The sequence below is a fragment of the Eutrema salsugineum genome, unplaced genomic scaffold (genome assembly GCF_000478725.1).
Source record: "Eutrema salsugineum unplaced genomic scaffold, Eutsalg1_0 scaffold_12, whole genome shotgun sequence".
Classification (NCBI taxonomy): domain Eukaryota; kingdom Viridiplantae; phylum Streptophyta; class Magnoliopsida; order Brassicales; family Brassicaceae; genus Eutrema; species Eutrema salsugineum.
Genome location: NW_006256895.1, coordinates 494996 through 519939, shown reverse-complemented (window position 1 = coordinate 519939; position 24944 = coordinate 494996). Strand labels below are relative to the sequence as shown.

The 24944-nt window shown below is 34.1% G+C and overlaps 4 protein-coding genes across 4 annotated transcripts; 1 reads left to right on the top strand and 3 right to left on the bottom strand.

The window, feature by feature from the left end:
• Nucleotides 1–4901: 4901 nt before the first annotated feature.
• LOC112089266 lies at nt 4902–6045 on the top strand. The gene is made up of 2 exons (XM_024160335.1): nt 4902–5382; nt 5462–6045. The coding sequence occupies exons 1-2, from the start codon at nt 4902–4904 to the stop codon at nt 6043–6045; spliced, it is 1065 nt and encodes a 354-aa protein (XP_024016103.1).
• A 471-nt stretch (nt 6046–6516) lies between these two features.
• On the bottom strand, nt 6517–7611 carry LOC112089265. The gene has a single exon (XM_024160334.1). The coding sequence runs from the start codon at nt 7609–7611 to the stop codon at nt 6517–6519; it is 1095 nt and encodes a 364-aa protein (XP_024016102.1).
• Nucleotides 7612–8413: 802 nt separating this feature from the next.
• LOC112089264 (glutathione S-transferase T3-like) lies at nt 8414–9052 on the bottom strand. The gene has a single exon (XM_024160333.1). It carries the CDS (start codon nt 9050–9052, stop codon nt 8414–8416), a length of 639 nt encoding a protein of 212 aa, XP_024016101.1.
• A 459-nt stretch (nt 9053–9511) lies between these two features.
• Nucleotides 9512–10075, bottom strand: LOC112089263 (uncharacterized protein At4g04775-like). The gene is made up of 2 exons (XM_024160332.1): nt 9884–10075; nt 9512–9787 (listed from the first exon to the last, which is right to left on the bottom strand). The coding sequence occupies exons 1-2, from the start codon at nt 10073–10075 to the stop codon at nt 9512–9514; spliced, it is 468 nt and encodes a 155-aa protein (XP_024016100.1).
• Between the last annotated feature and the right edge of the window lie 14869 nt (nt 10076–24944).

Here is a 24944-nt window from a genome sequence, read left to right as displayed (position 1 = left end):
AAACGCTTGCGTAACGAAGTATAATATAATTGTCCACGAAAAACATGTGATATAATTTATTGAGATGATATGTTAAATAACCATATTTTTTGGGAGAATATTCAAGTTCTAAGAAATATAACGATAGTCTTTTCGGTTTTCGTAAAAATATTAGGAGAATATATTTGTTGTAATGTAGAGGTATATTTTTAGGATTAGCTCTACATATTTGGAATAATAAATAATTATTTATAGGTTCGCGTTATTGTAATGTAGAAGTATCTCAATAGTATTTTAACATTATCACGAAAAATATAAATTTTCGATATTGGAGTATTATGGTGCATGAGAATATAGGCACATTATCGCGAAGAATAAGTAATGTTAACATTATCGTGAGGTTTTCTATTTCGAAATTCTTTTTATTACCAAAATCTCATTTTATTATGAGAAGTTAAAATGTATATTTTGCATTATCGCGCAATTTATGAGAAGCTAAAATGTATATTTTGCATTATCGCGCAATATAATATTATATATATAGTTTGTTATTGACTGTGTATTTAGATCACACATTTTTTTTTTCATGCTATTCATCAGAAACTATGAAACGTAAGCTTGGGCGTCCGCGGAAAAAAAGTTCATCTTCGTCGATTGCTCCAAATAAAGGTGAGATTTTAATTAAATTACATTTTTAAAACATTTACGTGTTATAAATTTTCTTATTATTAACTGGAATTTGTGGGTGGTAATGCTAAGAACGCACGATATGGTCCTACCAGTGTAACCGATATTGACCAACTTGGAGGTTTGTTTCGTTACATTATCGATGAAGTTCCTGATCTAACACCCCAGGGAATTCGTAATGCACAACAGAGGAGAATGCATATCATGCATGAGAGGAGAAAAAGAGAAGAAGCTATTGGTTTGATCTTCTTATTTAATAATTACAATGTAGATTAATAATTATATACCTGTTTTACACTTACTATTTTTTCCGTGAAAAAAACAAACAGATCTTTTGGCTACTTCTATCAACACGAAAGAGTTTGCTTGCTTTATTGCTACTGATTCTGAGTCCGATAAGGATAATGATGAAGACTCTATGTCGGAAAGTGAGGATGTGGAAAAAACGACTTCTGGTAATAAAAAGAAAGGAAGACACAAAAAACGTGCTAAATCCTCTGATTCTTGTAATGAGGATGCAACCGAAACCGTTGTTACTAGAACAGATTTATTGGAATCAGTTAGTCCTGGTCTGAAAGATGGAGGTTATGGTTTTCATTGGACTAATATATTTCATTTAATACATAATATATAACTATCGTGTAATTAATATTAATTAATGAATATTATTCTAATGAGGTTATTACGACGATGGTGATCCCATTTATATATGTGGTAAGTGTAAGGCTCATATGTGGTATGGAGAGAGGTTGGGTCAACGATATCGACGTGGGAAGCCTATATTCTCCATGTGTTGGGGTCATGGTAAAGTCGTTCTTCCACTTCTTAAAACCCCTCTGAATTCGCTATTAGCATTGATGTACAATGATGGTGATTTGCGTGATCACTTTCATGAGTTTATCTGGGCGTATAATATGATGTTTTCTTTCACTTCTCTTGGAGGAAAAATAAATAAAGAAATCAACGACGGGAAAGGTCCTTACATTTTCCAGATGAGTGGGGAGAACTACCATTCTATAGGAGATATGCTACCAGCTCCTGGAAAAGAACCAGCTTTTTTACAGCTGTATATATATGATATCGCAAATGAAACATCTAACCGAATAGCTGCTTATGGGTATGATTATTATTCTTTTGATTTATATTTAATTTAATCATTGAGATCAATTCTAAAACATATATGTATTGTTATTAAATGTTTTGTGGTTCTAACTGTCATAAGAATTTATTTTTAAAAATTTATAAGAAAACGAGACCGACTGATAAATTGTGAGAGAAGGTTGTTGAGAAAATAAAAAATATGCTAGATAAACATAACAAACATGTGGATGCATTACGAAACGTTCGAGAAAGGTTTGATCCTAACAATGATACAGGCCGGTTAAGGATAATTTTAAAGCATGACAGGAAAAGTGATGGAAGGACTGAGAATCTCCCAGCTACTAACGAGGTTGCTGCATTGATACCTAATGATTTCGATCATGAGACAGATGCACATGATATCATCATCGAGTGTAAAAAGACTGGGAATCTCAAAAGGATCAGTGAACTACATCCTGCGTATTTGCCTTTGCAATATCTATTATTGCTTCCCTATGGCGAGGACGGGTTTAGACTTGGTATCGATATTGGTTTTGTAGATACCCAAGGGAGGAAAAGGTTGTATATTACTATGAGAGAGTTTTTTGCTTTCCGCATACAGGAGAGGGTTGACGAGTCATCATCCCTTTATCTGGAAGATTATTCCAGCAGTTCTTAGTGGATGCGTACACGGTGATTGAGACTAATAGACTACGTTTCATTTCAATGAATCAGTCTAAACTTCATTGCAAAAATTATGACAAGATAAAGAAAACTATTGATGAAGGTGACACTGATCTTTCTGACAAGGGTAAACGTATTATTATACCTTCTTTTTATACTGGTGGTACAAGGTATATGGTGCAACATTATCTAGATGCGATGACTACTTGCAGCATTTTGGTTTTTCGGATCTTTTCATAACCTTTACGTGTAATCCCAAATGGCCTGAGATTACCAGACACCTAAAAAGACATAACTTGAAGCAAGAGGATAGGCCAGATATATGTACGCGAGTGTTCAAGATGAAACTAGATGATCTCCATGCACAGACTCACCAAAGAAAATGTGTTAGGTGTCGTAAAAGCCGGTATGTTTTGTTAAACTAAGTATCTTATTTCGTTTAGCAAGATATTGTCCATACCATTGCTAGATGATCATGCTAACTAATCTTTTAAAAACTAAAAATTATTCGTTGCAGCGATCTACACGATTGAGTTTCAAAAAAGGGGACTACCTAATGCACACATAGTTCTTTTTTTAGAGGCTGGTCACAAGCTACCAACAGGTGATGACATTGATAAGATAATATGTGCTGAAATTCCTGACAAGGATATTGATCCAGCGCTGTATGAGATAGTAGGAGATGTCATGATGCATGGGCCATGTGGTGCTTTGAATAAGGATAGTGTTTGCATGGCTGAAGGAAAACGTACAAAGTATTTACCAAAACCATTTAGTCCGATCACTAAAATAGATGATGTTGGATATTCTATATACAGGCGACGTAATGACAAGAAAGTTATCGTTAAAAAAGGTATTGAATGTGATAATGGATTTGTGGTTCCTTATAATAGGAGCCTCACACTGCTTTATAGGGCTCATATCAACGTCGAATGGTGTGTACAGTGACGATCAGTAAAGTATCTATTCAAATATATTCATAAAGGTGCTGACTACATCCGTGCAACTATCAAGAATGATGATAAAGAAAACGAGATTAAGAAACACTTCAACTGTAGGTATGTTTTAAACATTTTGTTCACATATTTTATATCTTTGTAATTCCAATCTTCCATTATTTAATAATGTCTTTCTATATAGGTATGTAGCACCTTCGGAGTCTACGTGGAGAATTTTTGGTAATCATACTCACCATCGCACGGTTTCTGTAGTTAAACTACCCTTTCATTTACCGAATCAGCAAATGGTTATATACAACGAGGATGATCCAGGTGACGAGGTTATTAATCGTGTCTCAGTTGGTACGTCAAAATTTATTGCTTGGATGGAGTGCAAAAGTATGAACTGGCGATGATGTTAACTTATGCGCAACTTCCTACGAGATTTGTATGGAATGGACCAAAGAGGATATGGACGCCACGGTCAAGGAGAATTGCTCTTGGTAGAATCATGTACGTACCCATTGGGACAGGTGAAGTGTATTATTTAAGACTTCTGCTTAATTTAGTCAAAGGACCACGTAGTTTTGACGATATAAAAACGGTCAACAAAGTTCTACATTCTTCGTTCAAAGACGCTTGCTATGCGTATGGATTATTGAATGATGACAAAGGATATATTGAGGCCATCAATGAGGCCGGATTGTGGCTTTCTGCCAATTATCTCCGTCGTCTTTTTGTGATCATGCTCACTACTCATAGTATATCCATTCCTTCTAGAGTTTGGGATGCTACATGGCAGGTATTATCAGATGACATCATATATAATTACAGAAAGACTGCCAGGGATCAAAGTAAGTCGTATAGTTATTGTTTACGTTGTTGTTATTATATATCTTTAAGATATTGATAGCTAATTTATCTTTTGTAAATTTTTTGAAATTGTGTAGCTGTTAGTCTATCTCAGGAGCAAGTTAAAGATTTCACTCTGGTCGAAATAGAACTTCTTTTACGTGTAAGTGGGAGATCTTTAAAAGAATTCACACCTATGCCGTTTCCTGAAGATATTACTCTGGAGTCACGTGACAATACTCTTATTCGGGATGAGAGGAATTACAATCGCGAAACTCTTAGAGTTAGAAACGAGCAAATGTTGGCCACTGTAACCAGCGAACAGAGAAATGTTTATGAGGAGATCCTAGAAGCAGTAAATAAGAACAACGGAGGTATGTTCTTTGTTTATGGTTCTGGGGGTACTGGTAAAACCTATTTGTGGAGTCTGTTAGGATCTGCTCTACGTTCCCAAGGTGATGTTGTTCTTAAGATTGCATCGAGCGGGATTGCTGCGTTGCTATTAGAAGGAGGCCGAACTGCGCATTCAAGATTTGCAATCCCTATCGTGGTTAACAAGTTTACCGTCTGTTCAATCAAGAAGGAGTAGAGTCTTGCCGACCTGATAAGGATTGCTAAACCATTATATGGGATGTGGCGTTGATGATGAGTAAAGACTGTTTCGAGACTCTAGATAGAACAATGCGTGATATATTAGAAGTTGATAAGCCCTTTGGTGACAAGGTCATTGTTTTGGGAGGGGATTTCAGGCAAATATTGCCAGTGATTCCAAATGCTGGGAAGGCAGAGATACTTATGGCCACTTTGAATTCGTCACCTCTGTGGTACAAATGTAGAGTGTTGAGACTTACACAGAACATGCGAATTATAGCTGGAGATAATAGTCGTGCGATGCTTGAACGAGCTGCCTTTACAAAGTGGATCTTAGACATTGGTGATGGAATGATAAATGATGATGGAAGTGGTGAAGCCGTGATTGATATTCCTGATGATCTGGTTATTAAAGACTGTAAAGATCCTATAAAAACGATCGTCAAAGAAATTTATGGGAGTTCGTTTTCGAAAGAGACTGATCCTAAATTTTTCCAAGACCGTGCCATACTGAGTCCAAGAAATGATGATGTAGAGATGATAAATGATTACATGCTTTCAAAGTTGTCGGGTATGTTTATTTTTTTTTAGTTCCTCTTAACTTATTTATTTATATTTATATAATAAAACGATTGTTTTGTATATAACAGGTGTTGAAAGGACCTATCTTAGTTGTGATAGCATTGATACGGCTGAAGAAGTTGTCAGTTACAATGATGCATCTGAAGTTCCATTGGAGAGTGTAGCCAGTAAGAATACAGGTGGTTCCAACAATATGATTTATATCGAGGAGTTTTTAAATAGTATCAAGATGTCTGGTTTCCCTAATCATGTTCTGAAGTTGAGAGAGGGTACTCCTATAATGCTTCTAAGAAATATCAACCCTAAGAATGAGTTGTGTAATGGCACAAGACTCATCATTATTAAGATGGCTAATTATGTTCTCCAGGCTCAGATAATAACATGTAGCAAGGTTGGTGAGAAAGTACTCATTCCTAGGATATTCCTCTCTCTTTCGGAGATGAAACTTCCTTTCAGGATGAGACGCAAGCAGTTTCCTATCACATTAACTTTTGCAATGACTATAAACAAAAGCCAAAGACAAACACTCGAAAAGGTTGGTCTGTATCTTCCAAGACCGGTATTTACTCATGGGCAACTCTATGTCGCTGTGTCGAGGGTTAGACCATCCACAACCCTGAACCCCATGATGGGGTTCATCAACATTTTTTAATAATTTTTGGAGGAGAGAGAATGTGGAAGAACCTTGGGTGAACCTGTTATGAAAAATGGGTGTCCAACCCTGATACCCATTTTGGGGTTCAACAGAATAAAATAATAATTTTTTTAAAATTTTTTTTGTTTTTTTTAACTTGGTTAAACATTTGAATTATTTAAAATGAAAAGATTTATTTAGTACATATAATTTAAAACTAAACAAAGAAATTGAAAAAACAAAAGTAAAAGTAAACCTAATAATCTTCTAGATGTCCAAATTTAAGCCACATATGCTCAAGTAGATCCGCTTGTAATAGATCATGTGTTTTTCTGTCCCGAATTTCATTACGAATACCGATCATATTTCCGATATTTGAAGCTAAATCTGTAGAGAATGACATATCAACTTGGGAACATCTGGTAAGATCGCCTTGTTCGAATTCTGTTGTATCAACCAGATTGTAATGGTCTCGTTCATTTTCCACTATCATATTATGCAAGATGATGCATGCCCGCATAATTTTCCAATTTTCTGCTTATCCCAAATGAGAGCTGGGTTTTTTACAATCGCAAACCGAGCTTGCAAAACTCCGAATGCACGTTCGACATCTTTGCGGACGGATTCTTGATGTTTAGCAAAACATCTGGTTTTTGGGTCTTGCGGTAGGGGTATTGATTGTACAAAAGTTGCCCACTTCGGGTAGATACCGTCGGTTAGGTAGTATGCATAACGATATTGGTTTCCATTGACATAGTATTTAACCTTTGGAGCACGACCTTGTAAAATGTCATCAAAAACAGGTGAGCGCTCAAGATCGTTAATGTCGTTTAAAGTACTTGGAGGTCCGAAAAACGCATGCCATATCCAAAGATCATGTGATGCTACTGCTTCTAAGACGATTGTCGGTTTTCCTGAACCACATGTATATTGCCCTTTCCAAGCTGTAGGAAAATTTTTCCACACCCAATGCATACAATCGATGCTCCCTATCATTCCCGGGAATCCACGGCTTTCCCCAACATCTAATAGTTGTTGAAGATCCGCTGCAGTGGGTCGTCTGAGATATTCATCTCCAAATAAAGATATTATTGCTTCAGTAAAATGTTTCAAACATGAAAGTGCGGTACTTTCACCCAGACGGAGGTACTCGTCAACTGCATCAGCTGCAGAACCGTATGCCATCATACGAATAGCCGCAGTACATTTTTGGATGGCTGAAAGACTAACCCTTCCAATCGCATCTCTCCTTTGCTGGAAAAATGGAACTTCCTCGGACAGACGAGACACGATACGCATGAATAATGGTCGGGTCATTCTGAAACGGCGACAAAACATATTTGGGGGATATGTTGCACGATCACTGAAATAATCATCCCATAAACGCTGATGGCCTTGCTCACGATTTCTTTCAATATATGCTCTCTTCTTCTGGTTGCGCTTTGGAACAGAATGCTCCTCCAAAACTTCATTTAGAGCATTGTTGAAAGTTTGATCAAAGTAATTGTTCCAAGTTTCCTCAAAAGATTCTTCGATGAAATCATCAAAATTAACATTGAAAGAATTGCTTGAAGATGAAGCCATGGCAAACACAAAGTATGGAAAGAAATAAAGTGTGTAAGATTTATGGAACAAATTTTAGAGGTCATATGGAACAAATTTTACAACTCGCCAATATATATATAATGAAGAAGCACATATCAGGTTACTAAAGCATGAAAGAAAGATGTGGTATACAATATTACACATATGTCTTGCCTAAAAGCCTAAATCTGTATGGTGTATAGCACAAAATGACAAAGTATCTATGGCCCCTCAATGTTTTTTCACCACATCTTCATAGGGTACATTGACACTCGATTCTTTACCACCACATCCACAAAGTGAAACTTCCTCACCAACCACAACAAACAAGTAAAACGTGTTTAGTCATGACCATATGATACAACAATATTATTTCAAAAATTTAAAAATACGAAGTTAACCCTGAAAAACATAGTTACTACAACGTCTTAACTTCATGAGAAAGAACCCGAGAACATTGACACTAAAAAACCTAAACCCTACATAAACGAAGATACTACATTATAATTTTGGTCACAGCAGTTCGTTAATCAGTTTAGTCTTCAAAGCCTCATCAACTGTTGATAGTGGCTCGGGTTTAGAAAGGAGCATCTCAAGCATTTTATGCTTCGACTGAAGCAGTTCTTGCTTAGATAGCTTATCTTTCATTTCCAAGTCAAGTTTTCTTATTTCCCAAGCCATCTGCAGTTTTGCGAGACCTGAGCCATCCTCGGTTGTGGCCGCTCCTTTGCCCTTATGCTTAGCAGCATTGGCTGCCTTCACTCCAATTGGCCGGTCCATTGTTGACTCCTCTGAAATGATTTCAGGCTGGGAATTTGGTGACGACTGAGCTGAAGACTGACAATTTTCTTCTCTTTTTCAACCCAGGATCTTTCTCCGCAGCTGCTGTGCACCACTTCTGGTCATGACGCAATTCTCTCCAAGCATGTTCAAGCCCAAACTTGAAATGGTGATCATTGAAAAAAATCTGGTGAGCTTTTTTCACCAAATCGTCGTCGTTCTGGCCGCTTGTCTGCTGCTTCAATGCGGTCTCATAACATCCGCTGAACTTGCATACTTGGTCATTTATACGACCCCACCTCTGCTTGCAAGTCGTTGCCTCTCTGTTCGGATAGTCGGCTAACTTGGGGCTGTTGTTGAAGAATCCCTGAATGCGCAACCAAAAAGCACCAGCTTTTTGGTCATTACCAACCACCGGATCCTTGCTTGTGTTTAACCAAGCGCTGATTAGGACAATGTCTTCAACTGGTGACCAAATCCTCCGTGGTACACGATCTTTAGTCACAGGACTTGGATCATCTTGTGAAAGTTGGCTACTAAAGCAGGGAACTTCGGATGAGCTAAGATCTATGGTTGGGGAAAAGTTGAAAGTGTTATCCTCTTGGCTTGCTAAGAGGTTAACGAACCCTGGCGATTTCCCAAATGAATTCGCTGAGTCCATTTTGTTTGAGAGTTTAGGTAGGTTGAGAGGGAAAGGAAAGTGTAGAAGGTTTGGATTTTCAAGGGTTTTTTATATTTAAGAAAGTTAGGATTGGTGTTTTAAAGTTTCAAGGGTTTAGTAATGGTTGTCATATCGAGTTACCTACCAGCTTTAACAAATACAATAACTACTTTGCTAACCTAAACCAACCATATTCATTTAAAAGTTAAGTGATGTGATGTCTAACCTTATTTCTGCCCACCCAAGCAATGTCTGGTTTGCCTAAGGAGAATTATCGGGTTCGTCTTGCTTGAAAGAGTAATCCAACCTCACCAATAAATAGCATTAACTCGTTGTTAGTTATGGCTTATCTTTACTGACTCACCAATAAAGAGTAATCCAATAAATAGCATCTTCCATTACAACATCATAAAAAGTACTTAACAAAAGCCGCCTAAACAGTTAGCAGAAAACTATGAACTACTTAAACACGTAGGCGATAGCAGCAAACACACATAGAAGAATGAGACATAAGTAGCTATCACCTTGCTTCAACCTTTCAAGTTCATCATGAATCATGCGGATCTCCAGGGTTAGTACTCCATTAAGCTCTTGTATCTCCTCGTTAAGTTCTTCCCTAAGCAACCTCACCTCCTCTTTTACTTCTCCATTAAGCCGTTCAACCGTTTGCCCCAAGATTTCGAATTGCTCTTCCACAGCCTCATCCCACCATTTGAAAATATGCTGAAAACTACCCTATACAACAAAACAAGTAAACCGAACTAAGCCAAAGCAGATACAAATGAAGAATGAATATACAACAAAACAAGTAAACAGAAGTGTTCAACAGACCTCGTTTATCCACTCAGGACAACTGTAGAACCTTCGTCTACAATTCGGTCCACCTCTCATGGATTCAAGCTTCACCGCGAAGCCACAGAAACATCTCTGTGGAATACCATAGTTACCATCGCCGTATGCCCAAGCCATGTTCTCGATAGCTTCGTCCTCAGACGACGAGGGCTCGCTCCAGCTGATAGGCATTGCTAACCTCGCAACAACAACATAAGCATTTCAATGGTTAACTACTTAAGCAAAACAATCAATGAAACGTACAAAGTAATATCCAATCACATAATTTTATCAACGAGAACCCTAATTTTATCATCAATTTTAAAAACCCAAATAGGCAAAATCCGGAACCGATTAACCATAAGAACAATGAATCGCATACAAATCTTACTAAACACCAAAAGCCCCAAAACAAAAGTTCCCGCAGAACCCTAATTTTACCCCAATTTAGTTAACCCTAGTATCGATTCAAACTCCCGAATAAAACGAAATTAAAATACTTCAAAAGAAACAGACGACGTACCTTACTGATCCACCGGAGGGGAAGCGACGATTCACCGTCGATTCGATCGAAGGGGAATATTTGTGTCGAAGTCACGATTATCGCAAATCGCCTTGAGAGTTTTTTTTTTTTTGATAAAAATAGAATGCGAAATAAACCCCAAAACTTCGACCCCGACTCTAAATAATTTTCCCCAAACTTCACCCAATCACTGCTTGCCATGTAGGCCGTTGAACCTCGACGATACGGGCTCGTCAGGCTCATCCCAATGAGACGGTATCAGCGAGTTTTTGGGCTTAAACAATTAAAACAAATCAAAATAATGGTCTTGGACCCCATGGATGAACCCCGTCCATACCGCGTTGTGGATGGTCTTACATCCAGAGAAGGTTTGAAGATATTGATCACCGATAAAGACAACAAACCACAAAGCAAAACATTGAATGTCGTCTACAAGGAGGTTTTTGACAAGATATGATTGTGCTTTTTACTTTTTTTTTGCTTTGTGGTTGGTTGTCTCTATGTATCTCGAAATATGTTAGTTCTTTTTACTATATTATAATTGCGTTCGGTTTTATAGGTTTTACTAATAGATTTGATGTTTTTCAATTTTTCACTAAGTTGGATCTGATGTAATTTTTTTCAAAAGTTCTATAAATTAGACCTGAAATAATTCTTATATCATGTATTAAGTTTAGATTGTCTATTATCGTAAATGGGTTTGTAAAGCCCATATGTTACATTATATTTGATTGGTTTACACCAAAAAAAATGTTACTAATGGATATGGGTATCAACTATTACTTTTATTGAATCCAAATATTGTATATAAATTGGAAGTTGTATAGATACTCGGTTTTATCAATCTGATTCGTTTTTTTCATATATATATATATATATATAATACTCCACCATGTACAATTAAGCAGTTTTCTTAATGTTTTCTTTTATTAATGGTTTGATCTCTGACGTTTAACTGTAGTCGGATATTCCAATGACAAACTCAATTAGATAATATATTTTAACGAAACTTAAATTGTAGCATATTATTGGACATCTATTGACATTTCATGTGATGAACATTGTCACGTAGTTATAAATATCGAGAATGCTCCAAAACCAAATTATCATGTCATCGAAATAAACTTAATAGTTTTTAGAAAATTAAACCAAATACATACTGTCGGTAAAGTGATCATTGCAAACAGGAAAAACAAAAAACAAGGAAATTGATATGGTTCTTGATTAAAATCCAGACCTCCTCTTTTTACTTTCCTTCTCCTCTCCCTTCAAGCACAAACACAAACAATCCAATTTAAATTTTTGTAAAATTATATAACTTTAAACTAACTCAATATTATATTTAAACATGAATTGTTTCTAAAACATAGAGTTCAATGGGCAATCAATAACAAAATATAATGACTCAATAACATAGATTTTAGACAACTTTTTATTATTAATCTAACTATATATTTCTGATTACGTACCCATATGGCGGTATCCATGTGTCGAATTTCTGTCTCCACAAAACCGCAACGCATGCATTTCAACCCTATCTCCAGATCTAGAATCAGGTCGTGTTTTCGTTTTGTGCAACTTGCTTGGGATGTCTCATTAGATGGGTTGCCTTTGTCATCCTCCATAAATAAAATATACATATTTTACAATTCATTATGTAAGACCTGATTAAAATAAACTTTAGTGAAGAAGATATATTACCTGAGGAGTGTTCTGTTTGGATTTCTGATTTGATGCGGTGAGTAAATGTAATTGTTCCCACAATTCTTCTTGCTCGATCTTGGAATCTGTTGGTGAAGGTGGTGACTTAGGTTTCACGACACCGATTCTCATTACCAATGGTGGGGGATTGATGATAAACAAGCCATTTTCATTGATTTTTTTTTCATTTGTGTTCGCCATGTTCTTATGAATGCTCTCACAAACGATAAAGCTACTTATAAATATTTTAAAGTTTTTTTAAAAGAAACCCTCAAGTGAGTATTTATAAGGTGTGCAATAATAATCAATTTTCTCATTTTTCAATTTCTTTATGGGGAAGATTATGCGACTTTATGTTTGCACCTAACCGTTTGACTTTCTAGGTTTCCTGTTTCATATAATTTTAAGGAAAATTGCCCAAATAGATACATAAAGTTATAACATATAATTCTACATAAATGTCATTTTTGTTATGATGTTGTATGAATATATCATTTCCTAAAATATTGAAACATAAATTATCCAAATAACATAAGCTATAGAGAGAGATCGTATTATTTTATGGAAAGTGTTGCAATTTAGCAAAGTTGTATATTTAGTAAAATAGTATATTTACTTATTGAAGTTGCGTGTATCTTTGGTGAAACTGAAAACATGGAATGTATTCTCTCTGGCACGTGAAACGAACAAATCGGTCAATATCGATATGGAAATGTCTTGGCATAAATTAGTGGGATCGTTGTTGGTTTTGACAATAAGGGGCTTTAAATGGTAACTGTTCAAATTTTTTTTTAAAATAATTCAAACGAAAATAAATTTATAAGAAAGAATAACTGCCTATTCAACTGCATAGTCTGTCCTTTTTATATTTAACACGTTTTCTCATACTTCGTCACTTTTAGTTTTCCTCTTTATAAATCTCATTCAGAGTTCTCGATCGAAAAAAAGAAAAAAAAAGTTTCTAAAATGTCTGATATTGTCGATGTTGCATGTTTGGATACTTACAAAACAGGGTGGTTAATATCTGTCAAGGTGGTCAGGCTCTGGAAGCATTCAACATTCTTCGGAAATACTATCGAGATGGTTCTGTCTGATATCAAAGTATGTGTCTTTTTTTGAAGTTTTTATTTTATGTTTTCTATTTATTATTCACTGATTATTTTTGGCTGTGTTATGTTTCTAGGGTACTCGGATCGCTGCAACCATTATGCCAAACGAGTTTCCCACTCGCTGGAAAGAAATCAAACAGGGACAGTGGATTCGGATTTTCAACTTTTATGTTAAAGAAGCAACTGGATCAATGCTTACAACGATCAATAAACATCGTTTGCAGTTAACTTCTGTCACTATTATCACCCATATTCGAACGAGGTCCTACAATTTGTATCTCCACTGCATCCGATTTATGATATTGTGGATCGAGCCATTCCTTTTGACTATCTGATTGGTAAGAATTTCATCTTTAACTTTTATAAGAATTAATCAAATTTATCAGTTTGCATGATAATTTCTAAACATATATGTTAAGTTTTATAATAGATTTAAATTCAATTTATTATTTCGTTTATTATCAGACGTTATGGGAACTATTGTGAATATGGGTCCACTCTGCAATGCAAGTAATGATGCTTATGAAGAGAACTTCGCTTATCTCCGATTTGAGATAGTAGATGCACGGTATTACGAATCATGTCCATTGTTTTATATGCAAAGGACTGTTAACATATAAAGTCTTAACCAAATATTTTATTTTTTGTATTATTTTTTCTTGTGGCAGAAGAGAAGGCCGGTTAGCATGTTACGCCCGTGGTTCTCTAGCAATAAATCTCCATGATGTATATCTGAGAAACACATGTGAATCGGTTGACTGGGTGTTAAGGTTCTGGAAGATGACAAATGGCCAAGGTATATACATATTTTCTCATATATGTCTTAAAATCTGATTGTTGAATAAAACTTTTGTCTATTGTTGTTTAGGTATCTATAAGAAGTCTGTGGTTCTCTGATCTAATCATCTATGCTCAGATTTTTTGTACAATCCTGTCGATGCAGAAGTTGATGCATTTAGAGCGACGTGAGTATTTAAAATTTTGGATTCTATATATTGTTGTTTCAATGTTTATTAAAACGTTTTGGTAATGACTTTTTATCACTTTCGTAGGCGGAACCAACTACAGACAAGAGCATCGACTGTTTGATGTTATTTGTAGACCTCCTCTATTCTGTCTCTCTATTTTCACTGTTTCTTCTTTGTGTTCTCGAACTCATTACTTAGTAATTTTATACCTACTTTTAAAACTAAGATCAGTGCTTTTGTTTAATACTTTCTTATTGTTTATATGTTATTTTGTGATGTATTATCAACCTATATTTTATGCACTATATGTGTTTTATATTAGTTCATATTGTTAGGTTCGATGTCAAACTATGTCCGTTTTATAAGATTTCTGTGGCATCAGTTATGGAAGATATTTTGATTATTTTTGGTATAGTCAGAGTAATTGCCTAAAGTAAACATACTAGAAATCATGATAATTGCCTAAGGTAAACATATTAGGAAACATATATATATTTCGACTATTTGTCACAGGAAAACTTATTGACTGTAGTCATAAATTTTCAATAGACTTCTAACTATAATTGTCTTTTCCAAGATCTCATAAAAAACTTTAATGATCGTGATAGTAAAGATATTCTATGATATGGACCCAATCGTGTTTAGTCTTGATGGTTTTTCACGAAAATCGAAATCAGTAATATTTTTGTAGAGATTTAGATTCGTTTAATGTTTAGATGTCTATTTGCTTAATAATATCTGGTATACCTATATCAATAATATTAAGTCATGATTGATTAATGGGTCCAGTATATCTACATTTTAGATACCTTAATAACCAATTTATATTCGGATATCGAAATAATAATATAAAAAATACAATCATAAATTCCTTAATTTAACAATGATTTATCGGTATGAAAACATATATATACACGTTTTTTTCTTCAAATTAAAACAAATTTTTAAATCATATAGAAAGAAGATATACATATATATATATATATATTGTGTTTTGTTATATTTTTCAAAAATTATAAAGTTATAGATAATTTGTTTTTAATGGTTGCGATCATATTGTATTTATATTTAATATATATATATATAACGGATAATGAAAATCGTTTTAAAAGACTCGGTTCAAGTAAACGGTTTCTAATAAATTGTCATCATTATGCGTAATCATATTTTAAAAAACTTTACGTGTATATATAGATGATCTGATAAAGACTCGATGCAACAGAACATAACTACTTTCTGATATTTTATTCTCTCTAAACATCTGGCAAACATGGGTAGTTATGATTTGGTTCATGAGATGAATGGATGGAGAGATGACTGGAGGATTGTGGTTAAAGTTTTGAAAAAGTGGAGCGTGAACGATCCACAGGGATTACCAGGTCTTGGCTTCATTATGACCGATGAGAACACTAGTTTTATTATAAACTAAACTTTGTCGTATTAAGTCTCTGATTCTGTATATTTCTTTATTGTTTCTTTAATTTCTATATTTTTTTCTTATATTGTAGGGATGCCAAATTCAGGCAATTGTTCACAATCAGATGTTCGAGTATTTCGAACGAGTTTGCCATGAAGGTCACTGGATTATGTTATCTTGGTTTAGTCTCAACCGATTGCTCAGTAATGATTGCGATAAGATAACTAGACACGATTTTATGATTACTCTGACTGACGACACAAAGGTTTCACGTATAATACCAATATCTAATAAGGCATTCATCAGTTTCGTACAATTTTCACAGATTATCAATAATCATTTCGCTCATGAATATCCTATTGGTTAGTATAATTATATATTGTTTATTTGTTTTTTTTGTTTTGAAAAATTCACTGTAGTGTTACTGATATGTGTGTCTATTCAGATTTGATTGGTGTACTTGACATTGTAAGAGATCTCATACCAGTTGTGCAGAAAGATGGAAAAATTGTCCTGACACTTCGTTTTCGTCTTAAAGACAATGAGTAAGCGCATTCTTTTTATTTCCTATTGTCTATGGTTATGCTAATTTAGTTTTACAATAACTCTATTATGTAATTTGAAGGGATAATACATTGGAATGTATCGCACATGGCTCATTAGCATCTGACATAAAGGAACAATGCATAGGATATGATGGTCCATTTGACGTCTGCGTTTTAACCGATTGGTGTGTTACGAGAACTGGAGGTATACACTTCAATTTGATATAACTCTAAATAATTTGAATTTATAGGTATCATCATGCGTATTGATTCTTTTTTATTAGAAGAATTGACTATCCAAAATCACAAAGAAGAAGGTCTTTCGCGTTTCATGACTGCTTCTGCAATGGATGAAGTTTCTGAATTTCGGGCAAAGTAAGATAATTTTTGTGACATTAACCATACTCCCTTAATACGGTTTTTTTTGTAGTACTATATTGTTTACATATATTCTTAAATATTAATTTCAGGACTTGGGTGAAGATACGGAACGAACTGCATGGAAAAAGTTCTTTTTTTAGATATGTATTAGCTATAATTTATATTTTTATTATTATCTTTGTTATCGTTTATGTTTTTTGTTTTTTGGTTGTTGATTTTATCATGTTCTACTAAACACTATGGTTTATAAATAATATGATTTTGTAGCATCTATGAAAGAAAAAATAAAAATCTAGAAATAGTTGTTTTTGTTTGTTCACTGAAGAAATAAATACTTGGTTGAATCTACGCGTTCTTGAACACGATAACAAGTCACCATCTTTAAAATATATATGTAGATGTTTGTGATTTAGCTAATGTAAATTTTCTTTAAAATAAATTTGTCATTCAAAATATATAGATGGTGTTATAATAAACAATTTTATGAATTGGTAACAATGAGGATTGGAATATTAACATTATTCTAAATAGGAAAATCTCAATATATATATATATATTTATTTATTTATTTATTTTAATCGAAGATAATATTATTTGCTTATCTATATTGATTCTGAAATGTTAATATTCTTAATTTTCGGTTATAGATTAATATAAAATCATATTTTTTTCTTATAAATATACTCTAAATTGCATAACCCTAACCGATAGTCATCACACAATGGATGATTATGATTTTGTTCGTCAATTGGACTCTCAAAGATCCGATTGGAGAATTATAGTGAAGATACTCAAAAATGGGTGGTGGATTACTCGGACGATAATCGAAGTATAAATTTCATTATGGTCGATGAAAGGATAAATTTCAATAACTATAATGGTATTTGTGATATTTATTGTTGGTTATGCTTATTGTTTTAACATACACTAATCTGTTTTTTTGTTGTTCTAATATTACCGTGTAAACTTCTAGGGTTGTAGAATACAGGCTCGGGTCAACAATCAGATGATGGAACATTTCAATCAAATATGTGAAGAAGATCAATGGTTTATGTTGAATGGATTTCTTTTGAATCCTTACAGCAGGACTAATATCCAAAGTATTACAAAACATTATTACGTTATTACACTGACAAAGGGAACAACGATTTCACCAGCTTTACCATTAACAAATAATTCGTTCTATAATTTTGTATCATTCCTCTCGATTTATAAATTCTCAGATGCTCATTATTATCTAATTGGTAAGAATATTTTGATATCTTCGTATAATGCAAAATTTATAGTTCGAACTCATGTCTTTATTTTGACTAATTACAATCGCAGATTTGATTGGAGTCGTCAAAGATGCTAGATATTATACTATTACATACCCGGATGGAACGACTTCACCATCAATTCGATTTAATATAATTGATGACGATTAAGTATATCTCAAACTATATGTTTGAAGTCTAACTAACTAATTCTTAACTACATTCTTTGTCAAAATATAGGGAGTTTATGCTAGAGTGTATTGCACACGGTGAGTTGGCAACTGAAATAAGAGATAACTGTAGAGAATACAAAGGTCCATTTGCTATATGTGTGTTAACCGATTGGTGTGTAGCAATTGACGGGGGTATGTTTTCTGATGATACATCAATATGTTATTTATAAAACTGTTGTATATAACGTAACAATATTTCAATATATATGTTTTAGAGAATGTGTCTATCAATGATCATGATGATGATGGTGTGTCCCGTTTTATCACTGATTCACCTATCGCTGAAGTTTTAACCTTGCGTAATAGGTAAGTATGTTTCTATGTATTGTTTAAATTTACTTATGAAAAAAAAAATATTTTCATAAATTTAGATCTACATGATTTTGTTATTGAAATTTTAGGATTAGGAAGAGATTATATGGGCTGGATACAGATAATGTCTAATTGATTGGGCCGAGTAAAAGGATTCAATATTGATAATCTATATATATATTATTAGTTTTGTTAGACACATTTTTTTGTATTTACAAGTCTGTTTTGGGATTATTAATAAATAACAATTTATTCTAATTTGGGTTTTAATTACTCCTTATAGATATAATATATATTGTTCTGGGAAATTTACTACTAGAGTATGATTATGTGCTATTGTGAGTTGATTATTTATGAAAGATTATCGTTGGATAAAAATAATATTATTCTAATAAATTGGATTATAAACGATATTAAATATTTTTAATAATGTTCTGTCAAAAATAGCATGTATTGGATGATTAAAAAGCATGTCAATAACATATATAACTGATTTGATTCTAAATCTGTTTGATGTAAACGGTTTATTATGTTACACTCAAATTATATACCATCTGAGCCCAATATTTTTATACATCATATGGGACAAAAAATTCCGTGTTGTAACAAAAATTCGACTCTTCCTTTAACAGATAAACCGTGTTAACCAATAATCTATCTAGAATATTCATCATAAGTTGCAACTTTTCAAAAAATGGAGCATTTTTAGTTTACAAAAATACGTAAAATGCACTGATTCACGGGACACTTTCCATAACCGTTATTTGGGTGTTATATATATCCTCATTTCCTCATATCCATCGTTAAATAAACAACAAAGCAATCCTTCTCCCCACCTATTTCTTTGGCTTTATAAAAACATTATCCCCATGAATACATATAACTTTGTTGATGAGTTACATGCATGGAGACGAGATTGGAAAATCCGTGTCAAAGTTTTGAAAAGATGGAATAAACCTGATCGTCAAGGCTTACCAGGACTGAATTTCATTTTAGTCGACGAAAATGTAAGTATTATCTAAAATGAATATATAACTGTTTTGTCTATATTTATTGTTTGTTTGATCTCTTTGCAAATTTCATTGTATATAGGGTTATAGAATTAATGCTTCATGTGGTAACCTCGCCTCTCCATATTTTTACCGTGTTGGGACTGAAGGACGATGACTTGAATTGTCTAAATTCGGCTTGATACCATCTGAATGGAAGAATGAGGGAAGAACAACGAGACACAATTATCAGATCATTCTCACTACTGGGACAGAAATCTCAAGTCTACGACCATTGACAATGGATCCCTTCATGAAATTTGTCCTTTTTAGTGAGATATACAGAATTTCTTATGCTCAGTTGTATCATGTTGGTAAGATTAACTTCTAATATTCGTTTTAGTGATTTCATCTATAAATTTGTACATATATAGAAAAAAAATAAATGAATTTTGTTTATGATAAATATTTCTCTCATAATTGATTTGTAGAGCTCATTGGTGTGATGGAAAATGTTAGCGACATTGAAACAAAGAATAACCCTGATGGAGATATTATTCAGAAAATAACTCTCACCATCACAGATCTCGAGTAAGTTATATTTTCTCTCACGATCCCTATGTCTTGGTAACAAAGTTTGTAACTTAAATTGTTTAAATCAAGGGATGTGAAGTTGAAATGCATCGCATACAGGGACTTTGCCGTTGATATCAAAGAAAGAACCAAAGGATTCACTGGTCCTTTTGCGGTTTCTGTCTTAACCGATTGGAGTGTAAATAAAAACGAAGGTATGGGTAATCAAGCATATGTCATTATTATTTTCATTTTTGTGCAATATATGTTTTATATTTATATTGCATGTATATTTCCTAATAATAATTTTATACGTGTAGATGAAATAACTATCCATTCACATGAAGCAATTGGTTTTTCCCGTCTTCTCCTTGATCCCACTACGGATGATGCCCTGATTTTTAAGAGAAAGTAAGTAATTTGAAATTTATAATTGGAGAATTTTGTATATACAACAACCTTACAGTATGTATATGTCTCTTAAACCTCCAGGATTCGGGAGAGGTGGAGCACATTTTAGACACAAGACGGAAATATAACTTATAACAATACTTAATGGAGTAGTGTTCTCTTAATTTCTTTGTATAAGTATTTATATAACTTAAAACTTGTGGTTGAATCTTATTATTTGATTTATTTTAGTATTTGTATGATTTATTTATTTGTATGAGTATTATATCTAACTTAAAACTTGTGTGTTGGATCTTATTATACAATATTTTAGTCTCAATTATTGAAAATAAAAATGTGATGTCTATGTTACAAGAATTTCAATAATCAAGTTATAATAAGATTTATATGATGATTGTGCCTGAGCGCCGCGGGCAGATGCCTAGTATCGGTATAAACAGAACTTGGAGTCGCATTCTACAATTGTTAATTTGTAAAAAAAAAAAATATCTCCTTGTTAAGTAAATGATTCTCCACCACAATATTTACCTACTCTTAATGTGATAATGTGTAGATTTTGTTACCTTTTACTTGTGGTAGTTTATGTTTGCTTCCCTTATAAATAGAGGATATTTTCTCATTTCATTTTGTAAGTAAGTGAAGTTAATAATACAACTTCTCTCCCTCACATCGTCTCCACTCACTCTCTCTCCTTTTATATACATATAATATTTATACATATAATATTTAAAGTTTACAAGACGTTATCAGCATGAGCGCCTCTCGATCTTATACCAAAGATGTAAGATTTAAATATGTGTTTAATTTTTTTATTATTTCGGGATGATAGGTTCTGCCTTCCCCGAACCGTTAATATAAATTTATGTTCAATTTATTTTTAAAGTTTACGGGATGATAGGCTCTGCCTTTCCCAAACCAATCGTTAAAATAGGCCAGGCCTTCACGATCATATGATTATATGGTAGAGTATATCTCCTCAGATCATATATATGGAGTGGAAGGTTATACCTCGACCTTATTTATATATGGAGTGAAAGGTTATACATCCTTCTTAAAAACTATGGTAGGCTCTGCCTCTTCAATTATATAAAATGTTCTGCCTTCTATATTGCCTAAGTATATATTTTTATTATATATGCATATTCAAAAGTTTTTATCTTTTTTTTTAAAACAAAATTTAAATTAAATATCTCGCTAAATTTACGATATACATACAGTTATAATGTCGAATTTGGCAAAGCTCAAAATCTATGCCCTTGCTGTGTCTGGAAAAAATTATATGTCATGGGCAGTAGGTGCAAAAATGCATCTAAGAGGAAACGAGATTCTCGATACCATCGATAAGTCGGAAACGACATCAGATGAGAAAAAGGTGAAAGCCATGATATTTTGCTCCACCACATCGATAATAGTTTAAAAGAGAAATACATCACGAAAGAAGATCCTGCAGATCTTTGGCAATCTCTCAAAGATAGGTTTGATCACCAGAAATATGTGATCGTACCGAAAGCCAAACATGAGTGGTTGAACCTCCGGTTTCAGGATTACAAAAGTGTTGGTGAATATAATTCTGCTATGTTCGGAATTACTTACAGGATGGTGTTATGTGGACAGGAGGTAAGTGATATTGACATGATCAAAAAAACTCTCCAAACATTTCATCCTGGAAATGTAATCCTGCAACAACAATATCGGGCAAAATGTTACACCACTTACTCGGAGTTGATGCAAGTCCTCCTTGTAGCTGAACAAAATAATCAGCTCGTGATGTTAAACCATCAAACTCGTCCAACTGGATCATCGCCATTCCATGAAGCGAATGTTGCGTCATCCAGTCAAAATAATAGAACCGAATGCGAACGCGGATGCGGTCGAGGCCGTAACCGCGGTCACGGACGAGATCGTGGACGAGAAAGATAAAATGATGTTGGTAACGAAGCAGGAAAGCAAAAAGAAACTGCTTGTTACAGATGCGGCATGAAAAATCATTGGACAAAAACCTGTTGTACGCCAAGACATTTAGCCGATCTGTACCGAGCATCACAAGAAGCCAAAGAAAAGGATAAAGGAAAGAATTTTGAAACCAATTTCATCTCTGATGAAGCTGGACCTTCCTTTGATGGCATAATAGATTATACTCATCTTGATATCGCTGATTTCCTTGTTGATCCCGAAGAATCAACGGAAACAAAGCGATTAAGGTCGATGTAATAAATAGTTTTCTTGAAGAAGACAAGAAAAACCAATGTAATTTTAAATAAGAATGTAATATATTAACTTGAAAAAGTTTTTCTTAATGTAAAATAATTTTTCAAATCATGTTTTGGTTTATTAATGCATTTTCTTGCGTATTTGATTCAGAACATGTCATCGTTTGAGATTCAGGATGGAGATACATGTCTAGCCGACAGTGCTATGACACATATTATACTTAAAGATAAAAAGTATTTCTCTAGTCTCAAAATAAAGGACTACGCTGGAAGCGTGAGTATCATATCTGGTAATGCACTCATTATAATAGGCTCTGGGAGAGCTTATTTTCAATGGCAAGGAGGACAAAGTGTGAAATAAGTGATGCATTATATTCCACCAAATCTAGTAGAAACTTGCTAAGTAAAGATATCCGAGGAAATGGATATCATATAGCAAGTACAAATAAAAATGGCATTGAATATCTTTGCATGACATCTGAGAGAAAACATGTATTGGAAAAATTACCAATGATATGTCCTCTGGATTATATTGCACAAAAATAAATATGATTAAATCATATGTTACAGTAAACCTGGGGTTTACTAGTACATTTAGAATATGTCATGAAAGATTTGGCCATCCTGGATCAGTCATGATGAGAAGAATTGTGCAAATTCGAGTGGCCACCCATTGAAAAACCATAAGATTTTTCAATCGGGAGAGTTTTCATGTCAGACATGTTCTCAAGGAAAACTCATAACTAGGCCCTCACCAGCTGAAATTGGGAATAATCTCCTGTATTCTTAGAAAAAATATACATGGTGATATATGTGGGCCGATTCACCCACCGTGTGGGCCATTTAGATATTTTATGGTATTAATCGACGCATCTCGTAGATTGTCACGTATGTGTCTATTGACCACAAGAAATATGGCATTCGCAAGATTTATTGTCCAAATAATCAGGTTGAGAGCGCAATTCCCTGATTATGCCATAAAGAGAGTAAAGCTTGATAACGCTGGTGAATTCACTTCAGAGGCCTTTAATGACTATTGTATGTCATTAGGAATCGATGTTGAGTATCCGGTTCCATATGTTCATACAAAAAATAGCATGGCTGAGTTTTTGATAAAAAGGTTGCAGTTGATTGCAAGACTGTTAATATTGAGAACAAAACTCCCAATTACTGTATGGGGACATGCTATATAGCATGCTGGGGCATTGGTCCAGATGAGGTCAAGTGCATATAATGAATATTCCCCACTACAGTTAACATCTGGCAAGGAGCCAAATGTATTCCATCTCCGTATTTTTGGATGTGTGGTCTATGTCCCAATAGCCCCACCACAAAGAACAAAAATTGGGGCACAAAGGAGATTAGGAATATATATCGGCTATACGTCACCAAGTATAATTAGATATCTTGAACCGGTAACTGGAGATATGTTTACGGCACGTTTTGCCGATTGCCACTTTAATGAAAATGAATTTCCAGCGTTGGGGGGAGGATTAAGAGAATCACCAAAGGATATCACATGGTGTATACAAACTTTGGCTTATCTTGATCTCTCTTATCCATCAACGCGAGGTGGAAGTTTAAAAAATTATATATTTGCAAAGTTTGGCAAACCAGTTACCTGATGCGTTCACATATATTAAAAGGGTGACAAAATCATATATCCCCGCTGCTAATGCTCCATCAAAAATAAATGTTCCGAAACAAGTTAGTGATGGGAATAAAGCAAATGAACCGTGGGTTCAATTAAAGCGCGGGAGGCCGATGGGCTCGAAAGATAAAAGTCTTCGAAAGAAAAAGAAATTGGGAGACAAGGTTCAGAACCGAATAAAGAAAAATGTCTTGAAGACATTGGTGAAAAGGTTCTAGAAGAACCATATAGAGATATATGTCCTGAAGACATACATGAAGAGGTTCCAGAAGTACCAGTTAAAGAAGTTCATCTAGAAGACGAACATGATACTGAAAAGTATGAGAATTCCATTAACTTCGCCCAAAGTGGGACATTATGGGGTAGAAGTGAGATAAATGATACAAATGGAATGTTCTCTTTTTCAGTATCCAAAGAAATTGAAAATAAAAATGATGATCCAGACCCAAGGTCCGTGTCAGAATGCCAGAAAATGCCTGACTAGAAGAAATGACAGATAGCCAAGAGAAATGAATTAATCTCCCTGAATATAAGAAATTTCTTTGGACCTATAGTCATTACACCTGAAGATGTAATGCCAGTCGGGTGCACATGAGAAAAAGAAATGAGAAAAATGAGGTCACAAGATATAAAGCCCGACTTGTGGCACAAGGTTTTTCTCAAAGACCGGGAATCGATTATGAAGAATCATATTTCCCGTTCATGGATGATATCATATTCAGGTACTTAATGAGCCTAACGGCATCTAAAAATCTAGACATGTACTTTATGGATGTTGTGAC

What these genes read in the sequence shown, in the direction of transcription:
- LOC112089266 (XM_024160335.1), top strand. Translation starts at nt 4,902, where the DNA reads ATGCGTGATATATTAGAAGTTGATAAGCCCTTTGGTGACAAGGTCATT. An exon ending in CATGCTTTCAAAGTTGTCGG is followed by an intron (nt 5,383 to 5,461) that starts GTATGTTTATTT and finishes TGTATATAACAG; the next exon opens with GTGTTGAAAGGACCTATCTT.
- LOC112089265 (XM_024160334.1), bottom strand. Translation starts at nt 7,611, where the DNA reads ATGGCTTCATCTTCAAGCAATTCTTTCAATGTTAATTTTGATGATTTC.
- LOC112089264 (XM_024160333.1), bottom strand. Translation starts at nt 9,052, where the DNA reads ATGGACTCAGCGAATTCATTTGGGAAATCGCCAGGGTTCGTTAACCTC.
- LOC112089263 (XM_024160332.1), bottom strand. Translation starts at nt 10,075, where the DNA reads ATGCCTATCAGCTGGAGCGAGCCCTCGTCGTCTGAGGACGAAGCTATC. An exon ending in GTCCTGAGTGGATAAACGAG is followed by an intron (nt 9,788 to 9,883) that starts GTCTGTTGAACA and finishes TTTGTTGTATAG; the next exon opens with GGTAGTTTTCAGCATATTTT.